The sequence below is a fragment of the Staurois parvus genome, unplaced genomic scaffold, assembly GCF_062004578.1.
Source record: "Staurois parvus isolate SC_StPar_1 unplaced genomic scaffold, SC_StPar_1.0 ptg000264l, whole genome shotgun sequence".
Taxonomy (NCBI): domain Eukaryota; kingdom Metazoa; phylum Chordata; class Amphibia; order Anura; family Ranidae; genus Staurois; species Staurois parvus.
Window position 1 is genome coordinate 3054890 of NW_028318060.1, and position 26869 is coordinate 3081758.

At 37.8% G+C, this 26869-nt stretch overlaps 1 protein-coding gene across 4 annotated transcripts in view; it reads left to right on the plus strand.

Annotated features, from left to right (window-relative positions):
* The window catches only part of ADGRB3 (adhesion G protein-coupled receptor B3), a 1107867-nt gene that overhangs the window by 476808 nt on the left and 604190 nt on the right, over window positions 1-26869 (plus strand). For all 4 annotated transcript variants that reach the window (XM_089681322.1, XM_089681321.1, XM_089681323.1 and 1 more), the window contains one exon: window positions 2309-2473. In XM_089681322.1, coding sequence (XP_089537448.1) covers window positions 2309-2473 — 165 coding nt within the window. The remainder of the gene's footprint in view (window positions 1-2308; window positions 2474-26869) is intronic.

The window sequence follows — 26869 nt, forward strand, 5'->3', positions numbered from 1 at the left end:
CACTACTAAAATACTGCATGTGTTATTTTATAAAGTCATGTGGTATTTTAGTAGTGACAACCATGTATTAATGTTTCAACTGTCAGTGGGGTTCCTCACTGACAGCTGAATGTAAAAGAATTGCCGGCAATTAAAAAAATAAATAAATGGCGTGTGGTCCCCCCATCCATACCAAGCTCTTCGGGTCTGGTATGGTTTTTGAAGGGAACTCCCATGCCAAAATTAAAAAAAAAATGATGTGGGAGTCCGCCCAAAATCCTTACCAGACCCTTATCCGAGCATGCAGCCCAACAGGTCAGGAAAGGGGGGGAAGGATGAGCAAGCGCTCCCCCTCCTGAACCATACCAGGCCACATGCCCTCAACATGGGGGGTGCTTTGGGGCAGGGGACTCCCCCCAAAGCACCTTGTCCCCATGTTGATGGGGACAAGGGCCTCTTCCCCACAACATTGGCAGGTGGTTGTGGGGGTCTGCAGGCAGGGGGCTTATTGGAATCTGGAAGCCCCATTTAACAAGGGGGCCCTCACATCCAGCTCCCCCACATGTGAATGAGTATGGGGTACATGGTCCTGATACTCATTAAAAAAAAACAAAAAGTGTAGTGTGAAAAAAGACAGGATACGGTCTTTGACAAGTCCTTTGTGCCCCATGGGACATCATTTAAGAACTGTCTTACCACCGGAACAGGCAGGCGACTGGAAGCCATTGCCAGAAGCGGAGCTTTTTTTTTTACATTTTTTGCATCGGCAGGGGGCATCGTGATTGACATTGGATCTATTATGGGGGACATTCTTTTAGCTTTTCCTTTTATTAAAGGACTTGTCAAAGACCGTGTCCTGTCTTTTTTCATACTACACTTTTTGTTTTTTGTGCATGAGTATCGGGACCATGTACCCTATACTCATTCACATGGGGGGGGGGGACGGGATCTGGGGGCCCCCTTGTTAAAGTTGGCTTCCAGATTCTGATAAGCCCCCTTCCCGCAGACCCCCACCACAACTGGTCGGGGTTGTGGGGAAGATGTCATTGTCCCCGTCAACATGGGGACAAGGTGCTTTGGAGGGGGTAGCCCCCCTACCCCAAAGCACCCCCCCATGTTGAGGGCATGTGGCCTGGTATGGTTCAGGAGGGTTGGGTGCTCGCTCATCCCCCCCTTTCCTGACCTGCTGGGCTGCATGCTTGGATAAGGGGTATGGATTTTGGGGGGATCACCACACCATGTTTTTTAAATTTTGGCATGGGAGTTCCCCTAAAAATCTATACCAGACCCGAAGTGCTTAGTATGGATGGGAGGGGGGACCCCATGTCATTTTTTTATTTATTATGGTGCCAGTTTTTAAATGTAATTACCGCTTTTTTTTTCTTCACTATAGCTCAGAGAATCAGCTGTCACTTTCCCCCCAGCTACGATAAAGGTTTTTTTTAGTTTATTTCCCAAAGTCAAAATAAACAATGTTTCCTTTTAGTTTCTTAAAAGAAACAAAGCTTCCTTTAACTCCGGGGAAAGTGACAGCTCTGTGAGCTATCGTAAAGAAAAAAGAAAAGCCCGCAATTGCATTTAAAAATTGGCACCGACATACACTTCGTATTGCGAAAAAAAATTGTAAACTGAGGCATTATTTTCAATGGATTTTCATTTGTAAACTGAAAATTATGTTAAGAGAGGCGTTTGTAAACCAAGGTATACCTGTACACTGTTATTAAACCATCAAAAGTATATAGCAGTATTATTGATGTCGATCTTGTAGACTGTTTTAAGAAACTATTTCAGTCAGTGATTTGGAGAAATATCTATCATGCACACAGAGATGACTCCATTCTATGTTGTATGCAATAAAATGGCTTTGCCAACCCAATTGTTATCTAGTAACCATCTCATTACTGTCCTGCACAGCACATCTTCAGAGAAAAGAGCAGTGGTTGAGACCCATCCGGCCCTCCCACTATAGGCTGTCTGCAGCAAATTGAGGGGGAGGTCAGATCAGTCAGCCTGCATAAGGATATTGAGAAACAATGATCAAACTTTAGTACTAGGAGCTCTTTCACAGATGCAAAGTACTAGAGTTATTTCATGCTGCACAATTTGTTATGAACATGAGACACACTATTCCCTTCTATGGGTTTCATAACTTTCAGCTTAGAATCAGAACAATGATCTACACTTTTAATTAGGGGTTCCATAGTTTGTTTAAATGTGAAAAGTGAATGTTTTCAGAAAACTAACTACTATCAAAAATGTGTGTGCCAGATCTGAAAAAACAGCATTCGGACTAGATCAATTTTCAATTGTATTTCCATTTTCAATACAGCTAATGGTCAATGGAATCAGTGGGGACCGTGGAGTGGTTGTTCAAGATCATGTGATGGTGGCTGGGAAAAAAGAACTCGAAACTGCCAGGGAGTTTCTATTACTGGTCAGCAATGCGAAGGCTCTGGAGAAGATATTAGAAGGTGTAATGAACAGAGATGCCCTGGTGAGTATAACATAAAAAATGTGCAGTACTGCATTTTGCCAAAATTGAAATGATAATATTAATATTTTAGTTAGCAGGTAGTAAATGCAATAACATGCAGGAAGAAAAAAAGTAAGATGAGGAGCATGGTATGGCATTTTAATATCAATTCACCCATAGCTGATATTTAATTTTTTCTGCTAGGCCCTTCAAATTTAAACCACCTTGTAGGTTGCATTGATGAGATTTTTTACTACCACAGCCATTAAGAATTGTTATTTCTCTTTTTGTTGCATTTGTAGCTTATTTTTATAAATAAATTCCAATAGAAGCAATGAGAACACATAAAGGTGATCAAGAGTACCCCATAGCAAACCATAGTGAACCAACAAACTATTGAAAAAGTGTTTACCATTGTAGTCACTATAAACTATAATAATACAGAAGATATCTCATCTTACCAGAATTTACTAATAACTGAAATACTACTTTTGGGAGAACTGATCATTAAAGAAGTGTATAAATGAATAGAATTTTGCCTTGCTTATAACTGCCTTGTATTCCTATACTTTTTGTCAGGGAAGGCAATCTGCTATTTTGCATGATAAAAGATGATTAATGTGTATGATGTTCATTCACAGTTTTATCAGAGAAGGCAAGATTTGATCCCTTGCCAGGTTTTTAATGTTGTGATAGATCTCCTTCTCCTCCAGCATGGCCATGGCAGACTGGATTTGGTCCATTCATGTCTCGACTCTAGTGAGTTATGATCTCTCTTCTTCTAGGGGGCCCACTAGAGTGCACAAGGTGCATGGATCTTACGTTAGAATTATAAAACAGCCTGCACCGGCTACAACTATTGTGGGGAGAGATCCCTTGTATCATGAACACTAGTAAATACTCAGTGGGGAATCAATCAACAATTACAAATCAGTAGCTAATAACTACTATAAAAACTATTTCTTTATACAGTAAAGCTTTAATGTTTAATCATTTGTCAAAAACTACTAGACTTATGACTATTACAGCCAGTATTTATAGACTTATCCGTGGCCTTGTTCTTTTATTCAAGCTTGGATTTCTTCAAGAATTCCTTGTAGCCTTATCTCTCACAGTAGGAGGTCCATTACCCAATTTATTATGAATGTGTTGGGATATGGCTGTCCACAAAGTTCATAAATAACCCAATATATGAAAATAAATGTGTTGGTGAATGAAAGATTAAACTCCCTATGATAATACAAGAGTTAATACATACTTAATCATCACTTTACCTCATTGCAGAGCAGACTTGAAGAGAAGTGCACAAAGAGCTTAGTGCATTTGATAGCCAATAATATTATCTAGAGCTGGACATTTGCATGGGGATCTGTTCAAAAACAGATGTCTATCCCCTGAATATTACATTCTTTACTGGCATTCACTATTTTGTGTATGTGGGTTGTTATTCATTTATTACTAGTTACAAGGTAATACTGTCTGAAGCTTGTCACTAGTGTAAAAAGAATTGCAGGTTAAAGCATGGAAAAAAGTAATTAAACATTTACTTGCAGTGTTGTTTGCTCCCCATAAATTAATTCTTATTCACTTGCAATGTGCCTCTGAATTTGTTAGCAAATTTAACTAGTCAATTCTCTAGCACACCTACCTCCCTCTTACCCTGCCTCAGCCCTCTACTCTTATAGGGGTGGCTAAGTACTGTCTGTGCTGGCCTAACTCCTCCACTCTCTCCCTCACCTCCCTACATAACCTTTCATGTATCAGCCATGGAAAAAGTGAACGGGAACACTATAGACTGTCACATGAGTGACAGCTCTGAGTCTGCTGGGGTTCCTGACATCACATTCAAGATGACAGGGCCCAGCAGTAGCAGTCTCAGAACTTTGGATGTCTACACAAGTGAGACTTTTACAGAAAATTAAAATGCTTAAATATGTTAAAAGCACTTTTATTTTTTTGGTAAAATAGTTGTTTATATGAATAGCCTGGCAACAGGGTCTTTTTAACTAAGTCATAAGTTTTATCTTTGCAAAAAAAAAATTAGATCAGACAGTTTTTTTTATTCAATCTGATTTTATACTTGTTACATACAAAAAGGTCTCCTGCTATTGTTAGTCTTAGGACATTGTCACGTTATCAGCCATATGGTACAACAATATCTTGCATGTTAAGCAGTACAAGAATGTGGTAAAAATGTAGCAATATTTAGGTTACAGCACTGTGTTACATGCAACTGACTGTAGACTGAAGCTTGAATCATTGCTGCAGCTCAGGGATTTTTGAATAGTCACAGAGGTAGTATCATACATCAAGAAAATGTGTCAGTTATTGTTACTTGTTTCTGACTTTGCTATTTTAGACAGAGGAAAAAAAGATCTAAGACTAATTAATAAAAATATAATTATTTACTCTTATCTAAGGCATGCAGTGCATTAATACATTTTATTGTCAAACTAATATGAAGATATCTGATTGGTTGTTAAGAGTTACTGCACTGTTTTCCATTTAAATGAAGGTCACACAACAACTAAATCAACATCCCCAAAATAATATCGCAAACCAAATATTTGAAAATGCGCATTTCTGTACTTAAAAGTCCAAGTCCGTAATAATTAGATGTTTTTACTGATGTGTGTGTCTGTTAAGAACATTTCAGTGAACACAGAAAAGGAAGGGTAATCTACCAACTGTTCAGCTTTCTATACCCCCATTGGATGTATTTCCATTTTTGTCCCAGTGACTACACCCCAATGGGTGTCCTAGACACGGGCTTATCCGAAATGAAAAAAAATGTTTGCTGGAGTTCAGCTTTAACGTGTATCTAAACCCAAGAACAAAAATGTCAATAGATGTGGTGGCTGCCTTAGATTTCTTTCTTAAGAGTTCATTTATAGTTCACTTGCTAATCTTGCCAGTAACACACTTCCTGTCCTAGAATGACAACACTTACTGTTCTGTATCTACTGTATTGTGTCTGTAGAGGGGCAGTCTTGCCACCTAAGGTCAAAATAAATCACCCTCTCCATTACCATAATATAGAACAGGTGTGTTCTGTTGTCCAATGAGAGAATGGTACAGGCTGATAAAGCTGTTAACTGATAACAGTGAAGAAGCAGAGGTACAGTACAAAGCCAGCTTACTGAATTTCCATTAAGATCAACAGATATTGTGTTGTACACATTAAACAGATATAATAAAACACTATTAATGGTATATTTAAACTCTTCCATTGCATAGACTTTTAAAAGCATAATCCATTTTCACTATAGTAGATGTCCTGGTAGCCTGTTGCCAACCACCCCGTTTAATATTTTTTTTAGGAATATTAGTCCTGTCTTTTGCACATACATTTGATGGCCTACCAAATAAAAAAAAAATAGATAACAACAAAATTAGCAACACTTTTGGCCCTAAATTTCACTTATTAGAAGGTTAAGATTCATCAAACATTGGTTGCCATGAATGGTGTTTCAGGATTCAGGATTTTGATAACTTTTTCTCATAGAATATACTGTAGCTATGTTTGTCCCAAGCATGTTTGAATCCATTTACTGATGGCTTACTCAATACCTCTTCTTCAAGTCTATTCCAAGCATCAGCTACTCTTCCATGTTACATACACCTCCAGGGATATCAACTCTATCGCACACTTCTGTGTCTTCAGCAAAAACACATACCTTACCCATGAACCACTTAGTTATATCAATTGCATATAGAATAAATAGAACGCAGAACATGACTTGTACACGGCCTTGTAGCACACCACTGGTGATTGGTTTCTGTTCCAAATGAACCCTAGCTACAACTGTACTCTGCTATATATACTTTAGCCACCTGCATATCCACTGACCCACTCAAGGGTTAAGTCCTAACTTGTAGAACGTTTTTATTATATGATGTGGAACTGTATGAAATGCTTTGCTGAAATCAAGATAGGCCATGTCTACAGCACGTAGATAGGCTGTGTCTTTCTAAAACCACTGCTTCGCTACAGCACCAAGATAGGCTGTTTCTTTTTAAAAACACTGCTTTCCCCTTTCTCTTGCCTATGCTATACATTGTATATTAATTGTAAAAGGGCTGTGCGTAAATACCTTTTCTTGAATCTGCTTCCATCCTGTCATGTGATGTAGAAGCAGTGACTCCCCTGTGTCAGGGAGCACTCAACAACCGGGGCTGAATTGTCAGAGCTGTGATATCACCCAACCGGGGCTGAATTGTCAGAGCTGTGATATCACCCAATGGCTTCCATTACCCCTCTGTTCTTGGTACTCCCCCTCTCCCCTGCAGCAGCCTTTCACTTACACAGTTTTTGGTAGACTTATATGTAGCATAAACTTCCACTTTAATATTACGCTATATTTTACTTCATTATAGTAATATGATCCTCTAAATAGTGGTGGCTTAGCAATATGTATACAATATATGTGCCTCAAATTGACAATTGCATACAATACAAAGGAAACAGTTAACTTTTTGCAGGCACCAAGTAAGCAATCATTACAATAAATGGGCAGAAAGCATTGTACTTAGCACCAGGTAAGTGTAAGAAGTGGCACAAATATGTTAGAGAGTGTCTGTAACTAACTTTGTCCACTCTAAATGGTGTTACCCAGTGTGGACTTCCCCCCAGGTATACCACTTGCTGCAGGCACTCTTCTCCTGTTATGTAGGAGCAGAGTGTTCTCGCAGATTACATAACTTGATTGCAATTGCACACATCTTAATTTTCTGCTGTAGCAACATTTCCTTGTTTTGGAAAAACTAAGTAATCCCTACGTAATTATACTGATCACATGATCAGGAACCATTGCGTGTTGGTCTCACTGCCATCAAAATTCACCTGAGAAAAAAGTTCTTTTTGACAATCACTAATAATCATGAATCATTTTTTTAAAAATCCCTTTCAACCTATTTGTGGCCTCCTTAACCTACTTATGCTGTGTACATAGCGGTTGTGTTGCCTACCAGTTTTAGGACTAAATGCATGTAGTGGACAATTCCTAGCAAACAAGATCAATCAGAACATATATACACTATTAAAAACATAATCTTTTATTGTATTCCATAACATAAATCATCATGGCTATAATTTGTCATACAACAACTTGAACATTGGGGTTGTTGAAAAACTGCACTAAAGGAAACATTCAATTTATTCAAAGTCCATTAAGGATGCAAAATAATAGTTCAGCAAACAAATCCCTTTAAAAGCATATTCAGTGTTGCTTATAAAAAGCAAGCATAAATGTACTGTATTTATCTGAATAAGATCAGATATACATCTGAAGATCAGAGTTTCTCTTGCCATTATAAAGCAATAAGTGCAAAACCTGACCTGAGTCTTTTTCAGGTAAAGATGGAATATAAAAAAAGATGGACTTTTTGATGTGATGTGGAGGTACTTGTTTGCCACTAGTTGGAGGTAATGAAGAATAACTTGATTGTGTGCTAGCTGTTAGCTGTAGGTGAAGCTGTGTGTGTGTGACTTGTTAATTGGAAAATAGCTACTATGTTGTTTTCCTTTAATAATTCAATGAAAGTTTTTTCTTTCTCCCACGCAAAATAAGTTCTTTAGAGAAAAACTTATTTATGGTATCTAAGTCAGATAAGCACAAGTATCATACTTCACTTTTGCGAGCAACCAACCATTTAGAAAAAAAATGTAATCTATAAAAAGGAATAGAATCATAAGATAAAAGCAGACATTGTCACCCAAAGAAATGGAATTTCAATGTACCCTCATACAACAGTGAAAAAGTCAGGGTTGGTAGCAAAAGCATCATTTTAGTAAAACACTAATCAGATGTGTATTCAAGTATTTCAACAAACACGACTAGAGATGGTTCACAAATGTGGTAAGCAGCATCATTTTGAATTCAGTGAATAGGGAAAATAATGGTGTCCAATGTGTAAAATTTAAAAAAAGTTATTTAAAGTCAGAAATCATGTTTGGTAATTGTGCATGTAAATATCACATATATTTTAAAGCCCATTCACAAGTTGATTTGTAATATCTTATTTATCAACCCATTATTGTTGTAAATGTTCCTATTAATGTTTTATGGGTCCTTAATGAAAATCCATGCATCAAAAATGTGCCTGGCTCTAATCTTCCAAATACATGAATATGCTATTCATATGATTTATATGTATGAGCTGTGGTGAGTAAAAGGGTCACATGGGTTTTTCACTGTGTGGCTGTGCATGGGGACCCATTATAAATTAATGTGATCACTCCAAAGCACAGGTACAAAATGTATCTAATTTATGTTCATGCACATTACAATGCACATGAACATGTATGGCAATGCACACATAGGTGTAAAACTGCCCTTAAAAACTATTCAGGTATTTTTTTTGATGCATGGACATCCCTTGATGACCCATATTAATAAATGGGCACAGGTACAACACAGATGTGCATAGCTGTAAATGTATGCTTAACATTGTAATTAACCCCCTCCCTATTATTTTGGCATATTCAGAGATTTAGTTTAACTGTCCAGTTACTGACCATTATTCTAACCTTGGTTAAATTACTTCCCCCATGATAAATGAGAAGACAATTGTAAAGAAGATGTGCAATACGATTGTTTGTAAAGAGGATGTGCAGTCAGATTGTAAAATTCTCTCAGTGGCCTTTGCTTGAAACTAAGCTCTTGGATGGAAATGGTGTAGGTGGTGGGATGCCACACAATGAGTCCTAGGTATCAGAAGCTCTGCCCCCCACAATCATTCAGTCATAGAAACAATTCTCAACAGAAACGAATTGAACACCAGATTAAAAAGATTGGACACCTGTTTGAATACTTGTTTCAGGTCATTACTTAATAAAGTATTGAAGCAACTGGATCACCATGGCACTTTGGTAACTAGCACTTTTAGATACTAAGGTCAGCATCAGCAGCCTTCTTATTTTCTTGGTACAAGTCTCCTTTAAACAGGAGGAAGTATTTTTCAATTTAACTATAACAATAGTAACTTCCTAAACTGAATAAATATGCATTGACAATGAAAGAGTTTTTTTTATTGAATGTGACTTTTGCTGGATATTTTTCAGAATGAAGTATTTTCCATTTAATTATTTGTTAATCATCCATAGTAAGCTTCATCTCAGGGATTATCCATCGAGTAGGGTCACTTTAGTCCATGCAATTGTGCATGTGATACACAAGCAATGTGAACATCATTTTGCCTGTTGAGGGGGATGAACACTGCCCATTCTCATTGACAGCATGAGCTCATTTTAATAAAATATTCTCAGAGAGAAACAGAGGGATAGAAAGAAGGAGAAAAGAGAGAGATAACAGAGAGTGAGACTAGCGGATTGATGAAAGGTCACAAGATAGATAGATAGATAGATAGATACTGTAGAAAGGCTGATAGATAGATACTGTAGATACTGTAGGCTGATAGATGTACATGAAACTACGCAGGCTGGAGGATATGAAACATCTATGGTGATTTTAACATCTGCTATTTAGAACAATGCACATGTTTAATACTATGTTATTAGCCGCACTTGATTCATTTGTAGTTTCCTGCCCGGATAATTACAGCATAAGGACATATTTATCTAATCTAAAAAGCAAACATGCAGGGCTTCCATTTTCAGATTTTATTTCAAACATCTGCATGTGAAAAATGAGACTAAAAAAAAAAAGACAGAAGCAGACCGCAATCTTGTTTTCAAAGGTTGCCACCTGCTGTTAATAGAACATTTTACAAATGCATCCATGAAAGCAATATTATAATGCTGCTTTACGATGCTAGATTTGTTAGCTAAATAGCACCTAAAATGTTGTGTACATTAGTATTACATTCACACAGTGAGCATTATGCATTCTGTACAACTGCAATTTCCAGGCGTGCATAAATATTATGGAGTGTTTCAGCAAAAAAACTGCAGATTATTAAATGGTCCATAGACATTTATCTTGATTCGTTGCACTGTCATCATTAAATCTGAATGTGGAACAGTGTTAAGAATACTGTAGCAGTATTGTCAAGTTGTAAATGTAATATATCATGTGTGTGAATAATTCACCTGGAATGTATTGTAGTGTGCTTGGCAATGTACTTTCAGTTAGGCAGCCTGCTCACTGCAAGAGCTCTTACAGCAAAAGGGTATCCCTACTGCTGTCTGCAATGCTTGTCTTGTGTGATAACACGAAGCTCCCCTCCTTGCTAGTGAATAAATCACATTTGTGATGTGGGAGGTTATGGTAGTTTATAAATGCTGAGCAATTTAAAATGTCAGTAAGTTATGGATTCCAGCCTGATGACAGCAGGTTACGACCTGAGTTCTTTTGAGATTTCACAATTTAAGAGCAGTTTTCTGCATCACTGTTTGTTCTGATACAATGTGTCTGGTACTGTCTCTAAGGTCTCCTGACTTCTCCGCTATACTGGGTTGACACCATAGTGTTCACCACCCCATCTGACTCTACAAATCATAGTTCTCCTGCAGAAAAGCCTTTTTCAACTCTGTGAACTAGTTTATGCTTTCACAGTAAAATGATTGTATATGTACATTGCAGCATTATTTGTTAGCAAATATTTTTTATTTGTATAAAGACAAGATACGTACTGTAGATATACATTAATACTGGAAAATTTTGAAAAATATGGTTGAAATTCTAACAATTTATTGTAGTTGTTGCTATCATGCACATATTTACATTTTTCGGTAACTTTTCTGCATAATAAGTTACAGAAGGAGCTATATATTTCTATGAATATAGCTATTGTTTCTTTGCATTTGTTGTGGCTTTTCTTTTCTGCAATTTTGGTATTTGCACTAGGGCATAAAAACAGTATGATTCTTACCATTTGCTATTCTCTTCTACTGTTATTAGTAGGCTTTGCTTTAATGCATCAATAGTATAAATTTGAGAGCTTGGAAACCTTTTGACATTGAACCCTGACATTGGGAAGAAAAATATGTATTATGAAGTCACAATGAATGTGTTTATAAAATTAGAAATAAAACCAGATCCTTGTATTTTACCTACAGCCAATTAAATAGATTTATATGCTGCTGGGTCTAGAAGGCAGTAATCAAACGCCACCCCTAAACAGAGAATTCGGAAGGTAGAGCTTGACTACTATGACCTAGCTGAAGTTCTTGGGGCCTGTGTCAACAGGATTTTGTTTGCATCAGGACAGCTTTTCTCCCTGTTTACAGCAATGGGAATGCAAAATCAGCTTGAGGTAGATTGATGTAGTTTAGGAGATCACCTGCAAGTCAAATGAAAGAACACTAATTGCAATTTAGTTTTATATTTGAAGGAACTCAGTAACCCAATCTTTTATACATTGGCTCTTAAACTAATTTATTTGGCTGTGTGCTAAATGTTTATTTACAAAATATTTTCTTAGTAAATACCTGGTTGATCTTGCCAGTTCTCTGGATTTCCTTATTGACACTGAAAAGGCTAATACATCTTCTCAAAATTGCCCTCTACAAGAAAGTGATTAGCTTTTCTCCATAGCTAGCCACCCCAAGTGATCCTCATTGGCTTGCAGGGCCATGTAAGCTCACAAAGAGTGTCAAGTGGGAGAGTCAGCTAGGGATAGGGAGCCACTGTCAATCACCTTGTTGGAGCCACTCTGCAAGCTAATTAAGAGGGTCATATGGGGCAATTTACCAATAAGGTAATTGACAGCAGGTGCTGAAGTTAAAGTGTTACTAAACCCACAACAGTCTGTATATGCAGAAAAACATGCTTTTATACTCACGGTGGAACCTAAGGGGTTAATCCTCTGCATTGTGTAAAAAGTCTGTTTGATCCTTTCTTCTCTGCCCCTCCTCTTGTTGAATTGACCACCTGACACAGACTGAACCCCTATCCCTTCTGCATATGCTCAGTTTGGTGTGTATTGTTAGAGAGGGTTTTTTTTGCTTGGGAGAGTGCAAGTGATTAGCACAGGGCCAATCAGCACTGTCCAGACAGAGGTCAGGAGATTTCCATCTTCCTAGAGCAGAACGAAAACTCCTCCTACAAGCTTTAGCTAGTGATGGGCTTGACACTGATAGCAGTTACAAGACTGCTCTAACTGCTGAGGAGAAAAGGTATTTAGCAGTTTATATTTAATAAAATTATTTCATTTCCATGTTGTGTGTACTGTGGGAGACCATATATAGTGAATGCAGGGTCCTGGGTTTAGTAACACTTTAAGTCTGCAGAAAGCATCACATGTTTCTTGCTGCATGGATGTTTGAACACAGTGTTATCTTATTTACAGAGCTCAGTGAACATTAACAGTCTTGATTGGTTTAGTAAATTGAACCCTCTGTCTTGGAGCAAGTATGCATGTTTCATATCTAGACCTAACATGGACTCTTCTAACTCATATTGGAACAAATGATGGCCAGAAAATCAACATTTAGGAGCAGAAGGTCAGAAAAAGCAGCCTACATATCTGTCTCACAAAAAAAGTTTCCATAAAACAAAAACAAAATGTTGTTATTTTTAGCTCTACCCAACCAAAATCAAAGGCATGTTTCTGTCTGGGTAGTTAGGCTACATAAGGACATCTGCTGAAATGGAGCAATGTTAGCATTCACTGCTCTCTGTTGGCCAAAATAACATGAAATTAATTCTCAGAAAGAGGTGTTAAGTAAATTTATTTTGGAATTAAGATCAGAGTGATATTTTAGGAAACAAGCTACCTTTCATAGTATAACCAACCCCCCAGATCTTAAATACATGTGGATATTTCTGTAGTACCCTTAAGGCAACCATATCAGTGGCCATATCCTCTGCTGTGCACTGTGATTTCATCCTCTGATACTTATGTCACTGCTGTGCCCTATATTGATGTGAGCGTCAGAGGTTGGAACCACAATACTTAATGAGGAATACGGGTATTTGGCACTAAGGGAAGTGTCATATACAAAAGAAAATGACTGAGGCTACAATGCCGCAACAGAGGGAAGGTAGGAGACATGGGCAACTGGAGAGGTGAGTACATTAGCTCTTCTATTGCTGCAGGCTTGCAATAGGATTTTGTTATGTGATTGACAGGGTTGTTTAAAGGATACTAGCTAAAAACTGATGATTGTGCACTTGAAATGCAAATATTTTCAATAAAAATATTTTTTTTTATCCATGTTCATTTCTAAACCATATCTGATTGAAGAATCTCATTTAAATGTCTCTTTTATGACTCAACATACATTTTCATACAATGCGCTTTAATTGTTTATGCATTTAATTTATCTTGTGAATGTGAACCATTAAAATATGTTAACAAATTCTAATGAAGTCAGTTATTAGATAAAAACAAAAGAAGACAGTTAATGTAGATAATAGTAAATGCTGCACAAAGAAAACCCAATGCTTGCAGTTATTGTATTCTCCCTTTGAAGTCAGGATCATACATGGCACTCTATCTCTAACAGGCAATTTGTCCTATAGTTTTAGAAGTTTATTCATCGACATGAATAATCATGCAGATGATTATTTTTAGACCATTGCTCATACATGAATGAGATGGTTGGCATAGGCAACATGTTTACTGTGTTCATTAAAACTAGATTGTTCTTCTGATTAGGTTTCTATGACTCCTATCATTACACTACAAACACACCCCTCTCATTTAGGGTAAGTGCATTTGTAACTCTTATATATTCACAATAGCACATACATATGCATTATGTATATACGCATCCTTGCAATGGTCATAGTTAATAATTGAGAGTTATGAGCAAGGTAGCATTTGCAGTTATAAGGCATCAGTGCATACCCATTCCATTTTCTGTAACACACTTAACAAAGAGAAAAACCTACAGTGACTCTACCAGTTAGATTTCTACAGTTATCTTCTAATCTGTGCCAAAAAATGTCAACAAGCACCTTACTGGCTTTCTATAGGCAAAGGAATGAGACCAATTTACTAAACAAATAAAGAAAAGCAGGAATAAGCTGTAAGGATAGGATATGACTGTGTGCCCTACTAGGTGAGTGAATCCCAACCATGGCACTACCCACCTGGAGTTTTCATGTTCTCCCTGTCCTGCGTGGGTTTCCTTTGGGTACTTTAGTTTCCTCCCACCCTCCAAAGACAAACTGGTAGGTTAATTGGCTTCTGACTAAATAGGCTTAGTATGTGTATGTGTGAATGTGAATTAGGGGCCTTAGATTGTAAGTTCCGTGAATGAAGGGACGGATGTAAAGGTCTGCATAATTTGTTGGCTCTATACAAATATCTGTAATAACTAAATTAAAAAATGAGTGCAAACATTCACTCACATGTTCAATTGCAATCCATGAATGTGTGTAGCTGATAAACTGATATTTATTCAATACAGTAAGGTCCTCATTTTCCATGCATAACTGGCATTTGAACTTCTAGGAATGACTCAAACATTTGCACATGTACAGTACGATATCAAAATGTGTATGTATCATTGTTGCTTTTTAGAGACAGTATAATGGTATCATTACGGTGTGAAGGGACTAAAGCAATCAAAAAGCCCTCAAACTAAATCAGAGCATAGCTCAGCGACACCTTCTTAGAGCAGAAGGTATTCACATTTCGCAGCTACATATCTCTTCCTCATTTCAGGACAGTGGATGTAGCTTTACAAATCATTGCTTTACCTCCCATCAGCCAAATGCACATCCAGAACCTCTGGTGTGTAATGTTAATATTGCTTAATATGAGTAATTTGTTCCAAACTGCATGCAGCTGTTTCAGGAATTTTAGCAACCACATGTGCAGAGCATGGAAACCATGGCTCCTATGGAGTTGGACTTGGAACCCAATGAGACAGTATACATTTACAGGTTATGCTGGGAAGGAGCTAAAGCAATGAAAAGAAAACTTTTTTGTGCTATGCACTAATTCATTTGGGGAGCTTTTGATTTCTTTAGTTCCTCACCATAACCTGCATGACTATACTGTCTTGTTGCTCAAGCCTTAATTCACAGAAGCTATAGTTTGCTTAATCTGCACTGATGATGACAAAATGCCTAACACAGCTTTATGCAGCTTGGAATAAATGCCTCTATAATTTAGGCTATATTTACACTGAATGTGCATTTTGCTGTCAGGGTGTAATTTAATTAATTGCATTGTTACACCCACTGTCTTGAAAGGAGAAATAATCCTCTTATTTTTGGGATATGTGACAAAATTCTGTTCTAAAAATGATGTACTCTAACATGCATTATTGCTTACTTAAAAAAAAAGTTGTTTTACAATCTTTTATAAATCACATATTACTATTATGCAAGCCACAGTGTAGCTGATTTCGGTTTGGATGCTAGTAAATCACCTATATCAATAAAATATGCTTAAATTTGCTATCAGCATCAACAAATGATAAATGTCATGGGCATAGATCTACATTGGTAAATCAGGTTCAGTTTGTCTTTCTGTCTCCAGTGATTCCAAATCAAACCAGTTCAGTTTTATTAAACCAGTATACTGTATGCCCTGATGGGAAATTCAGATATTGTGGTATGCCCAGTAATTATTGTTTAATTGTTGGAAAGGACTTTGAACCAAAAAGAAAAGTTAGAGTTATACCTCCTTCGCTAATGTACTCCTGCCAGACAATTTACGATATGTTTAACAAAACAATATAATTACTTGCACTAAGTCCATAAAAATAACAATATCCTTCTAAAATCAAACCTTGTTTGTACACTTAAGAAGCCAATATATTTTATTGGATATACTCTTTGTCACGTTATGCGAAAATAAAAAAAATGCTTCCTTGATGCTTATTGAATTTTGTTCCTGAAGATGACTTTTTCAAAATAAACATATTGTCATCCTATTTTGTATAAATTAATTTTAATAAACACAGAGGAAGATCAATACTTTCCTTCTACAACAGCCTAAAGAAATACTGTGCATTGTAATATTGACAAAAATCAATGCATTTTGAAGCAATCAGTTTTAATGAAAAGCCAGAGGTCCTTTAACCAGGAAAATAATCTGAGAATGAAAAGTTGCCATGCACTTATTAAATGACTTTAAGAATTATTCAAGGTCATATGTTACCTTTTTTTCATGATTTCCTAACAGAACAACTGAGGAGGGATCACTTTTTATTCCATAAATAAGTTTGTTTGCCTGAAGTATAGACGTAAAAATGAATGCTTTCTCACCAGTATTCTAAAACTAAATTTGATGTAGTTAATAAGAGACACAAGGGCAGTGTGACATCTCCCTCTGGCCTTCTTAGCCATTTTTCTAGACCTGACTCAGTGGCTTCTGCCAGTACCCAGCTTTTACAGAATATGTCATGCATATATAAATTTTAATAGCTCTGATAATATATAGACTGAGAGATCTGCATATATTCAACCACTATTGTCCCATTAACCTTTTCCACCAATTCACACTTCATGCAGCTAAACTGCCCGCATTATGAATTTAAATAGAGTTTGTGCTGTTAAGCCTATCCACAACAATGTGATTTTATCTGAAATCTCTGCTGCACTGTGTTATATTTAAAACAGTAATATTTTCATTATGAGTGTTTCTTAATATCAAAAATGGACAAAAAGGCCCTATTAATATATTTACTTTACTAAAATGAATAGGATACCATATGTAAAATTCCTCTCAGGGACCCAAGCACTACAAAAATTAATATTGTCAATGAACTCTTTAACATTCAGATTAAGGATGATATTAGCATCAGAAGCCAACTAATATCCATTGATAACATGTAATGTATCCTGTATTTCATTATAGAAGTACATGTGATTAATTTTATCTTGCCAAACTCCTAATTTAAAGATTTAAAGTAGTTATAAAATTATGCATTTGACCAGCATTGCCCTTGCAGCTAAAGGGCTGGGTATGCATACTGCATGAGTAGCTTCTAGTAATTCAGATTCCCCAAAAGAAAAGAAAATCCATCTGAGACTGTACTGGGGCCACATGCCATCTTTATCTTAAACTAAGGACCACAAAAGTCCCTCAAAGGCATAATTACAAGAGACTGTGATAATGTTGCAAGTGATGCAGCTAAGAGCAAACTGAAGAAAAAAAAAAGGTTCTTAGCACAGCTGTGACAAATAAATTTACCAGCCAGCGGGCACCCTGCTTCAAGCCAGCAACTTGACAAGAACATGCACAGATAAATACCACAATAGTTAGCCTATGAGACTAAGCCTAAAGGTGTTCAATTTAGGATGTAGTCATTCATCCTACATTTGGTGAAACATCATCCTATTTCCAGCAAAAGATATGGGAGTCCAACGTACATTCATTTTACAGTATAACTATTATGACTACATATAAAAAAAGCTTCTTACTAATACTACTACTACCACTACGACTAATGAAAAACCCTCCAAAGCACACCTCACTGAAACAAAATGTTATGTGTAAAAGGACTGCAGAATACAAGAAACGGAGGTGCATACCTTTTTACTTAACATTAGTATACACACATGTTCCTTGCTGCATGAAGAAATTGGAAATCTTTTGACAAAAGAAGAAAATGGAACTGTCCAGGGTGCTAATCCAAAAACTGATAGCACTATGTCTCAGTTACACTTCTACGTAGTTCTATGTTAGGTAACCATTCATCTTAAAAATTAATTACATCGTATTCTGCCAATTAAATGTCTCCATACTATATACTTTGTTTAAAAATGTAATATAATGATCATTAACAAGAGAATTGCCTATGGTGATGAAAGCAAATTTTCAATATGTACCTTTTAGATATAGTATGGTAAATGCATGATATGTAGTTTCATGCCTTTAAATGGTTTCAAAAAAGTGAGGAGAGGGGCAGTGTGACACTTGGCTATAGCCTTAGAGTTCCATCATTCCAAACCAGCAAATAACAACAGAAAAAGAACTAGGGTGGCACCCTTGGATAAAAATTCAAGACATAAAAAAATCCCAGATTTATTAATCATACCATATACAATTTTAAAAGAATCACATGCTGTATGATGCACAATACAATATTCTTTTATGGCACACTTCAAAGACCACTTTGACCACTGTATATATTTGCATTATACTGAGTGTCCCAGTATATATTCATACACATAGACAAACACACTCTTATAAATAAATGTAAACAAACATTTTAAAATATATTAAAACATGAACAGTGTCAGTAGGGCAGTGTGCAATGTCAGTAGAGCACTGGACGGTGTCAGTAAAGCAGTGAACAGTGTCAGTATAGCAGTGGATAGTGTTAGTAGAGCAGTGGAAATGTCAATAGGGCAGAGTTTGGTGTTAGTAGGACAATGGATGGTGTCAGTCAGTAGATGTGTCAGTAGGGCAGAGGTTGGTGCCACTAGGACAGTGGATGGTGTCAATAGTGCAGTGGATTTTGTCAGTAGGGTAGAGGACTCCATCATTAGAGAAGTGGACAGTATCAGTAGGGCAGAGATTGGTGTCAGTAGAGCAGTGGATGGTGATGGTAGTTTTTTAGTTTTATTGATTTATTTTTCTAATTTTTTTTAAATTTTTACAATGCCATTTTTTATTATTTTTTGTAACTTTTTTTAGGAGCCCCACTCGAGGGGTTTGGTGAAATATCAGGGGTCTAAAAAGCCCCCTTATGTCTCTCTTTTGAGACAGAAAAAGGGGCTGAAGACAGAGAATCCCCATTTCCTTTTGTGCAGCCTCAGTTTCTCAGTTCCTTTTCTGGACAGTGAGTGAATGGGAAGTGCTGTGTTCTTCCTGTTGGTTCACAAACTGGAGGGAAGTCACCAGTGCTGAAGTGGGGGAGGGCAGGGGAGCACACTGGAGCTGGGCAGCAGAAAGAGGAAGAACTGCCTGTGACAGCTGAATGCTAATGGAAGGGAGAGGAGGAGAAACCTGTTTTCAGCGGATACAGCAGGAAAATACAGATTGGTTTCAGTAAATGATCACCCCCACCCACCCAGGATCTGGGGGTCAGCAAGGAAGGATTAAGGTCGACTCATCACCTGCTCGGGTTTGATGGGTTGCCCACCTCCAGATTTGGGTATGTCCAGGCACACCCCATGTGCGTGCCTATGGTTATAAGACACCCATGCAATTGCACTGATCTCAGGATAGTGGTTTCAATTAGTTAATGGCATCATACAGTTACAATAATCTACAGCTACACTCATTTTTACAAGGAAATACACATTGTAGCTATTGGGTTACTCCTATAAGGGACTTAAGGTTAGGGAGGTCTCAGGCATAATGTTGTCCTATCACAAGGTGGAAGTGGTTGAGTGGATCTCTCTTCCCAGTCCTCAGAATAGAAATGAGCTGAAAGATTGTTATGCCTTTAGTATGCTGACATGCAAACTACAAATTTGGTGGTGATCAGGCATAGGATTCTTTGACTGCCATCTCCACACCCTACAGACAAGTCATTGCAGAGGAGATAAGCCTTTTGAATGCTCTGTTATAAATCACATTAAAAAGCAACTTGCATAAGTTACAGGAATGTCTTCTAGCATTGACCCATTACATTTTGACTGATAATTTTGGTATATAAATTAGTAGTCTTTGACCTTACATTTGAAAGTAACTAAAATAATAACTATGCTGATTTCAGCTACCGACTAGCTTCTGTCTTTTTTCTACTAACATGCTCTAGGAAATAAAAAAAAGGTTTATTGTTTATGAAGAGTATCATAGACAGTTCTTCTGGACATGTTCAGTCAACCTCAAAGAGCCAAGCACATGGTTGAAATACAATATCTTATTACTGGTTTGGTTGCCACAGGAATTGTAATTTTGCATAGCCATTCCTGATAAACATACATCTCTGTTAGTCAGTAGGGTTATTCTGATTCTTCCTGGGTAAGCTCCCTGCTCACTTAGGGTTGCCACCTCATCCTTTTAAAACCGAACACATGTTAATTACACAGGTTCTGTGATTGATTAAGCTGTTATTTAAACTCAACTAGTACCTTATCTGCATTAAATGTGCCTCAGAACCTGTGTAATTAATATGTTTTTGGTTTTAAAGGGATGAGGTGGAAACCCTATGCTCACTGCACAATGGGAATGATACCTAAGGAGGAGGGAAGATGTAGAGAGGTAACATAGGAGGCTAAACAGATGAACAACAAAATAAATTGTTTAATTTATAAAAAGCAGTTCATGTCGGACGCAGTGCTGAACAATCGCAAAACTGGCTGTACAGAAAGACAAATAAGAAAAACATATGCATTTAAATGCTTTCATTTGCTAATAACTTTACAATTTTCTTTAACCAAAGAAACATTTCTAACTTAGTATATAAAAAAATCTAGAAGGAAATTACATTATGATTTTCATTTCCCATTGTTATTCTTCTATTGTTTATATAACGGCTATAAAAATGCTTATATAACTGTCATAAAATATGCATGTATTGTAAAACATGTTTTTTTCTGCACCAAGGAAGAGCAGAGTGGAAAACAACCGAGAATAGAAACAGAGGATTAATAATTACCAATTGTAAACTAGTTGATGGAATCCTTCACAGGCTTTGTGCTGCTCAGAGCAGAGAGTGCACCTTGTTTTCTATGTGATGTCCTTTCACAAAAGAGTTAACAGTTAGAGGCAGTCAGTCTGTCAGCTTGATAATCAGTGGGCCAGATTAATCTGCCTGATTCAGTGAACTATTGTGATTTATTCTGTCATCAGCTGTTACTGCACTGCTGACATCTTAAGATTTTTAAAGTGTGACTTGTGTAGCACATAACATTTTATCTTAGCCTACTTCTGTTGAAATCATCTTTCTATCTATATGTGCCACATTGTTCATCTGTCTTTCTTTAAACAGAGCATTTAGAAATAGTTTATACATGGTTTGTTTCAAAGGGACACAGCCGGGACACTGATCTGCTTTAAAAATAGATGGAAGAGAATGAAAGACTAGTAGATTATTCAGTGGCTGTGAATTTTGTATCCTTTCTGTCCATGGGGCTGTGATGGGTTGTGTAGGAAAGCCATCAAGACACCCTCGGCACACTGCAAAGGATTAGCATTCTGGGCAGAGATGTATGCTTCATTCAAAAGTTGTTTTTTTGTCCGCAAAGCTCTGCATGCTTGCCAGTCACTGAGCTCAAATCCTGTTGGATTGGCCTTTCTGAAGGCAATAACATTATGTAATACCATCATCGAATAGAAAACTGTGTGGCTGTATAAAAGTATTGCTGTTAACTGACATGAATCAAAAAGGATTAAAGCTGAATTCTAGGTATGGATTTTCTGCATAGTTACATTGGTCCAGGTGGACCATTGTAAGTAAATGTATTCCATACTTGTCTGGTCCCTGTAGATGCAAAGAGTCCCATGCCAAGAGGCTCCGCTGCATAGTAACCACATGGGGTCGCTTGCTTGGCATGGGTACTATTCAAAGACGCCTTTATAGTTTTCCCAATTAATGCAAAGCTTTCTTTGATTGAACACAGTGAAGAGGTGGGGAGGTTACATCATGTTACATTAGTCAAAACTATGCAGAAAAATCCATACCTGGAACTCAGCTTTAAATGAGTTACTTTGTATTTTCCTTAGAACATGTTTCTTCAGAGTTCCTCCATTTTAATTACAGTGTTGTAGATCAACTGTCTGTTGATCTCTGGGGCCGTGTTAGGTCATATCATGTGATCTATTTCTGCTGAAATGCATCCTTCTTAGAGAAACATTGTATGAAGTTGGGTCTGCTTGTAATTTATTTATTGTTTGCATTCTTATTATGTTTGTATAAACCTTAAGGCTAAGTTCACACTGATGTGATGTAGGAAATGTGCAGAAATTGCTGCGTTTCCCACATCGCACAGCATAGCAATCACACTGTGTACATGCAATCTGCTGTGGGTGTCAATTAAAAGTTAACAATACCCCAAAATCAGGTTGCAGAATGCAGTGTTTGCTTGAATTGGATTGCATGGATACAAATACCAAAGTGATCCAATTCCACGACAAAAAAAAAAAAGGTGCCTGTACCTTTTTTGTGAGGATGCGGTACAGTTTGAGCTGTAGGCTCAAACTGCACTATACAGAAATGCAGTGTGATTCTTGTGCAAATAACATGTGACATGACATTGTGACCTTGGTCTAGCTGTAGGTAATCTAGGTTTTGTCAGCTTTATAAAGTATTTGTCAGATTGACAAATATGAACACTTTGAGGGAAAATCCATCAGCAAGGCTGTGGTTCCCCCTAATCATTAACCTCCCTGGCGGTATTCCCGAGTGTAGCTCGGGGTAGAGTTTCAGTACCAAAAGCGGTATCCCCGAGCTACACTCGGGCTTACCATGTGGCGTTGCTCAGGGATTCACTGCAGCGCTTACCTTGTCCTTCGCTCCCGCGATGAGTCCCCTGCAATGTCCCCGGCCATCTCCTCCGGCCGATGCCGGCATCTGGCTTCCGTGTTCCGGTGCCTGTGACGTCGGGACGTATGGGTGCCGGAACCAGTGGCAAATTTCAAAGTTTTAAAAAATGTCATTTTTTTAAAAACGATTATTAGATAGCAAAACATTACTGTTTCAAAGCATTTCACATACATTTTGTCCCTACTGCTTTGTCCTGTGCCCTGCCTGCATTTTGACTGTTCTTTCTGCCTGGAAACTGAGAAAAGTCCATGGTGTCCAAAAAGCATCCCTTTAGGTCAAAAGCGATTTTAGACAACCTAGAGAACAGCGATAGTAAATCAGAACCACTTGCAGAATTGAGTGATAATGATTCATGGGGAAATTCATCATCAGACACTGAAAATAATTTTGCGACTTTGCTCAGCGATGTGCGAACTTGGCGCTATATTTCAAATTTCAGTGTTTTTGGTTTGATTATATTATTGAATTAAATTTATTATTATTATTTTTCAAATTTTAACATACCCGGAATGCTTACTAGACTCTTGTTCAGACAGATTTCAGTGAGTTATTCCTAAAAATTACAGCCTACAATAAAAAAAACTACATATTTCCATGCAAAAAAATGGTACCGCTTTCAGCACCAAAAATCTGAAATAATCATACTGCCAGGGAGGTTAAACTGGTTGTAAAGCCAATTTTTTTCATTAAATAAAAAAAGATGCTATACTTACCTGTTCTGTGCAATTGCTCCTCCTCTTTTGGAATACCTCACTGGCTCTCTTCGCTCCTCCTTTCCTGCGGGTGCCCTCATAGCAAGCTGTGTGCTATGGGGGCACTCATGCAGACATGCTCTGAAGGCAGGCTGCGTGTGTCCATAGTCACACACAGCTTGACTTGGCCATGCCCCTCCCCCGATTCCTGCTCACTGGATTTGACTGACAGCAGCAGGAGCCAATGGCTTCCACTACTGCTTGAATTTCCTGTAAGACCAGGAAGTAAAGGGAGAAGACCTGCAACCAGGCACAGCACTGGATTGCTATCAGGCTCAAGTGTTTAGTGGGGGGTAGAGGGAGCAGTTAGTGGGGAGTTTTTACCAGCATCAAGATAAAAAAAAACTCTGATACTGTAGAACCACTTTAACATTTGCTCATGTATCTAGTTAAATCTAACAATAGTCTGTCCATCAGTTAAATCTGTACACCAGGCATTATCTGGCATTTCTCCTGTCTTAGTGACTCCAGTAGCCAGTGGATTATTTTTTCTATACTGTCTCACCATAGCTATTCTTGTTCTGCATCAGTTATCAATGAAACTTTTCTCTGCCCTTCCAGAAAGCAGCTCTGCAGATAAGATAGATAAGAGTCATTTTTTTGTTGAGGGCCCATTCAAACTTTGCCATTTTGGTGCATTGTGTTAATGCATGCATGTTAATATTTGTTGCAGTAAGGGAGCAAGCACAGATGAATATGCTCCCAATGTACCATAATGGATGAGAAAACCCTGTGATGCAACATTTTTTGCATGCAGCATACTGCAACATGAGGTTGTGCATAACCATGCACTGCAACACGTGCACCACAGCTGCATTATCCTGTCAATAAAAATATATGTAATGTAGCAATTATGTGCCTGTCACCACATCACACTGCTCTAGAGAGCCATGAATAGGCTCTGAAACATACATAGTTTTTCCGGGCTATTAATAGATTGGGATCTAAAAAAACATACATAATCACCTAGATGGATGCAGCATTGGACCAATATCTGCTGCCGCCTCTAAGACTGAGAATTGAGTGGTCAAAGACCACTGATTGCTCAGTTCTCAGTCTTCAGTGAGCAAAGAGAGGTGACTGTCAGTCACCAGCTGTCTGCTCTGCCCCCACAGCACTCACTGGAGCACCGGACTGTGCAGGGGGAAGGCGCTGCTGGCTCAGGCTGTCAGCGGCTCACTGGAAGGCTGAAGCAGCTGCTGGTCAGGAATTTGGGTGGATCCTGATTTTAAAGTTGGAATATCTCTAGATCTTGGACCCACTCAATGACATCAGCCAACAGTGGACATTAGCCTGCTGTCAGCTGAAAACAGGTTACAGGAGTGCAGAATGAAGTTCTCTCTTCTGACCCACAGGAGTAGGGCTAAATTATCTTTATTTATTTATTTCAGGTACTTATATAGCACTGCCAATTTACACAGCACTTTTACATATACATTGTACATTCATGTCAGTCCCTAACCCTTAAGGGGCATACAATCTAAGATCCCTAATGTACATTCATACATACACATAATAGGCCCAATTTAGACAGGAGCCAATTAACCTGCCAGCATGTCTTTGGAGTGTTAGAGGAAACTGGAGTACCTGGAGGAAACCCATACAGGCACAGGGAGAACATGCAAACTCCAGGCAGGTGGGGCCGTGGTTGGGATTCAAACCAAAGACCCCAGTATTGCCAGGCAGAAGTGCTAACCATTTAGCCACTGTGCTGCCGAGTTTTATGTTTTTCTGTTTGCAGATGTTTCACTTAAATGAAAATTTACTTTGTTAGACACATAAGCTTTTTAGGATACCTGCATTATATGGATCCAGTTAGCAAAGCCAGCAGATACACTAGATCTGTTTGAAGATAATAGGATAGATTTACTAAAGGCAAATTTACTGTGTACTGCAAGTGCAGTTACTCCAGAGCTTAGTAAATGAAGTAAAGAAGGTGCATTCTCCTTGTGTATTACCGTAATATCAAATTTGTTGAACGATAGATCACAAAGGGATACTCACAAGCCAACCATATAAACAGACATAGAGCCAGATCTTTCAGCCCCAGACAATGGGGTCCTGTCCCAGATACTGCCTGATTGGGAACACTGATGCATTTTGGGAGATCTATGCCCTTCCACAGAGCTGAGGAAGGGAGTTCATCTCCCATAACGCATCAGCTTTCCCAACCAGGCAGTATTTGGGACAGGACCCCATTGTCTGGGGCTGAAAGATCTGGCTCTATGTCTGTTTATATGGTTGGCTTGTGAGCATCCCTTTGTGATCTATCTTTCAACAAATTTGATATTACAGTAATGCACGAGGAGAATGCCCCCTCTTGTGTTTTGTTTTTGACAGTTCCTAGATTCCCCAGATCTGTGGAGGGCTGCACCTCGTCAAGTGACAGATACCATGTGGAATTGTGAAGCACCAAGATTTGAGCAATGTTGTGTTTGGCATCATTTGAAAGCTTCACTTTGCACAGAATACCCAATCACATGCAAGGAAAATAATAAACAGCATTTTTGCTTACACATGAAAGAATAATTGAAATCAGCAGAATTTCTCTTCATTTCAGAGCTTCCCCTTAGATCTAGAGCAACTGAACTTGAAGTGCACAGATTGTTTGTCTTTAGTAAATCAACCCCAATGTCTTCACTAAATGCTTCACAACAGAACAGTGATCAGACTACATGTACAGTACAGGAACACAAGGTGGGCATCTGTAGCAGGCACTAACAATGCAGCAACAACACATCTACAAAACATCAGACCACATAATTATTTAATATTGAAAACAAAAAATTACATTGCAGAAGAGGGTGTTTCCTAACACTTGCATACATCATACATTTAGCTCTAAATTAATGATACATGATGTTGGAATGTTGTTTTGAATCCAAAGTTCCAACAGTGACTGCATGTTAGATAGCACTGATACATTTTAAAGCATTTTTACAGGTGACATACATTCTTGCAGATAAATAAGTACTGTTCAATACAAGCTAAACAATGCTGAAAAAGACTGCATAACCAGTTAAGATCACCAGGTGGCAATGCAGAGCTCTTACTTTCCCAACCATTCATTATACAGTTATTACTACTTAGATGAGCAGAAGAGCCTTCATTTTCCATAATGTTCTACATACTATAGCCAATGTGTTCATCCAAAAAGGATGATTTTTTTGTAAGGAAATTTAACTGTGCTGCATTTCAACTAGAAATCATTTTTTTTTTAAATGCATTCAAATTGGCAAAAAAGAAAATGTGCATTTATTGTTTTGTGCAAATGAGCCTGCAAACCATTGCAACTATGGCCAGTGCAGTGCACAGGCTTCTTCAGACTCTTCCTTCCACTTTCAGGTATGGAGTTGAAGG